A 2,838-nucleotide genomic window follows, 5' to 3' on the forward strand; every position below is an offset into this window, starting at 1 on the left:
TATTTTATACTCTTTTTGGGGTTAATTTCATATAGTTTTTAGTATGTTTTAGTGAGTTTTTAGTTTTTTTCCATTAGTTTTTAGGAAAAATTCATATTTCTGGACTTTAATATGAGTTGTGTGTTTTTCTATAATTTCAGGTATTTTTCTGGCTGAAATTGAGGGAGTTGAGCAAAAATCTGATTCAGGCTGAAAAAGGACTGCTGATGCTGTTGGATTCTGACCTCCCAACACTCAAAGTGGATTTTCTGGAGCTACAGAACTCGAAATGGCGCGCTTCTAATTGCGTTGGAAAGTAGACATTCAGGGCTTTCCAGCAATATATAATAGTCCATACTTTGCTCAAGGATAGATGACGTAAACTGGCGTTCAATGCCAGTTCTCTGCCCAATTCTGGCGTCCAGCGCCAGAAAAGGATTAAAAGTTGGAGTTCAACGCCAGAAATGGATCCAAACCTGGCGTTGAACGCCCAAAACAGCCTTATGCACGTGAATTGTTTAAGTCTCAGCCCCAGCACACACCAAGTGGGCCCCAGAAGTGGATCTCTGCACCATCTGTCATAGTCTACTCACTTTTTGTAAACCTAGGCTACTAGTTTAGTATTTGAACAACTTTTAGAAACTTATTTTAAGAGGATGACATTTTAGATCTGAACTTTGTACTCTTTGACGGCATGAGTCTCTAAACTCCATTGTTGGGGGTGAGGAGCTCTGCTGTGTCTCAATGAATTAATGCAAGTATTTCTGTTTTCCATTCAAACATGTGTGTTCCTATCTAAGATATCCATTCGCGCCTAACTATGGAGAAGGTGATGATCAGTGACACTCATCACCTTCCTCAATCGATGAACGTGTGTCTGACAATCACCTCCGTTCTACATCAGATTGAATGAATATCTCTTAGATTCCTTAATCAGAATCTCCGTGGTATAAGCTAGATTGATGGCGGCATTCATGAGAATCCGGAAAGTCTAAACCTTGTCTGTGGTATTCCGAGTAGGATTCTGGGATTGGATGACTGTGACGAACTTCAAACTCACGAGTGCTGGGCGTAGTGACAGACGCAAAAGGATAGTAAATCCTATTTCGGTACAACTGAGAACCTGCAGATGATTAGCCGTGCGGTGACAGCGCACCTGGACCCTTTTCACTGGAAGGATGCATGGTAGCCATTGACAACGGTGATCCACCTACACACAGCTTGCCAGAGAAGGACGTGCGTGCGTGAATCAGAAGACAGAGGAAAGCAGAGATTCAAAAGATAAAGCATCTCCAAAACTCCAACATATTCTCCATTACTGCATAACAAGTAACCTTTAACCCATACTCTCTTGTTTATTCGCAATTCAACTGATAAATAAAATTGACTTCCTGACTAAGAATTGCAAGATAACCATAGATTGCTTCAAACCAACAATCTCCGTGGGATTCGACCCTTATTCACGTAAGGAATTACTTGGACGACCCAGTGCACTTGCTGGTTAGTGGTACGAGTTGTGAAAAGTGTGATTCACAATTCATGCACCAGAGGTTCTTAAGAATCTTGAATTTCAAGTAGGACATCTTTCACAACAATTTCCAAGGTCCACTAATAGTTTCCCAAGTGAAACAGAGAAAAATCCCAGAGGGGAAATGAAGAAGGTAAGGTGGAAAGAATGCAAGTCAATCAATCTAAGCATTGAAGAAGGTTTGAAGGAAGAATGCTCGATACACTCAGAGCATGATGAGGGAAAACCAAGGAATGATGTAAGGAAGATAGAAGAAATGGCTAGCCCTGAAAAGAGGAAGGAAAAAAAAGAGAAAGAATACATTGAGCCCTTTGAGCCACAAGCACCATTCCTACAGAGACTCAAGAGAAGTAAGGAAGACAGGTCATATTCAAGATTCCTAGACATTTTTGCAGCACTTAGTGTCAATATCCCCTTCATCAAAATTCTTCAACAGATGCCAACATACTTCAAGTGCATGAAAGAACTATTGACCAAGAAAGGAATCTTAAAAGGGGGACAAATAGTGACAATGAACAAGGAATGTAGTGCCCTCATCAAGAAAGACATACTCATGAAGAAAAAAGATCCAGGGAGCTTTCATATTCCATGTGCCATAGGAGAGACAAAAATTGACAGAGGATTCTGCGACTTAGGAGCTAGCATAAATGTGATGCCTCTATCTCTTATGAAGAAGTTGCAAATCAATGAGCTGAGATCCACGGATGTAATCATCCAATTGGCAGATAAAACATAGAAGAAGGCTGAAAGACTAATTGAAAATGTATTGGTGAAAGTAGGAAACTACTTCCTCCCCACTGACTTTGTTGTTCTGGACATAGAGGAAAGCTACCTCCATTCCATTATTATGGGGAGACCATTTCTAGCTACTGAAAAATCTCTCATTGATGTAGAACAAGGAGAATTGATATTGAGAATACATGATGAGCAGATCACTTTCCAGGCCTTCAAACCCGTGCAGGAATTTGAGCAAGAGAGCAAGGAATTAAAAGAAGAGCACATTGAGAGTCCCCTGAAGGAGAACATAAATGAACCACAAGGGCAGCATCTAGAGCTTTCCTTGATGGATAAACAAGAAACTCAAGAGAAGAAGTAACCAATGGAGTTCAAGGAAGAGCCGAAGCCACAAAAGTTGAGAGGAGCAGCTAGCAAGGGACTTTCTGACATAACACTCATGAGAGCACCACTGGAAGAAGAGGAAAGAGTTGTGAAGAAATTACCAAGGGGATGGAGAAATAAAAAGATTCCTACAGAGGGTTTTTCCCCTGGAGACAAAGTGGTATCAGCCCACCATCCACCAATCCCACCCCATCTTCCAACCATTCCATCTA

General features: G+C 41.1%; 1 protein-coding gene across 1 annotated transcript in view; it reads left to right on the forward strand.

Annotated features, from left to right (window-relative positions):
- The window catches only part of LOC107609046, a 22,765-nt gene extending 20,162 nt beyond the window's left edge, over positions 1 to 2,603 (forward strand). The window contains 1 exon segment of the mRNA XM_016310870.1: positions 2,451 to 2,603. Coding sequence (XP_016166356.1) covers positions 2,451 to 2,603 — 153 coding nt within the window.

Source organism: Arachis ipaensis, chromosome B01 (genome assembly GCF_000816755.2).
Source record: "Arachis ipaensis cultivar K30076 chromosome B01, Araip1.1, whole genome shotgun sequence".
Taxonomy (NCBI): Eukaryota; Viridiplantae; Streptophyta; class Magnoliopsida; order Fabales; family Fabaceae; genus Arachis; species Arachis ipaensis.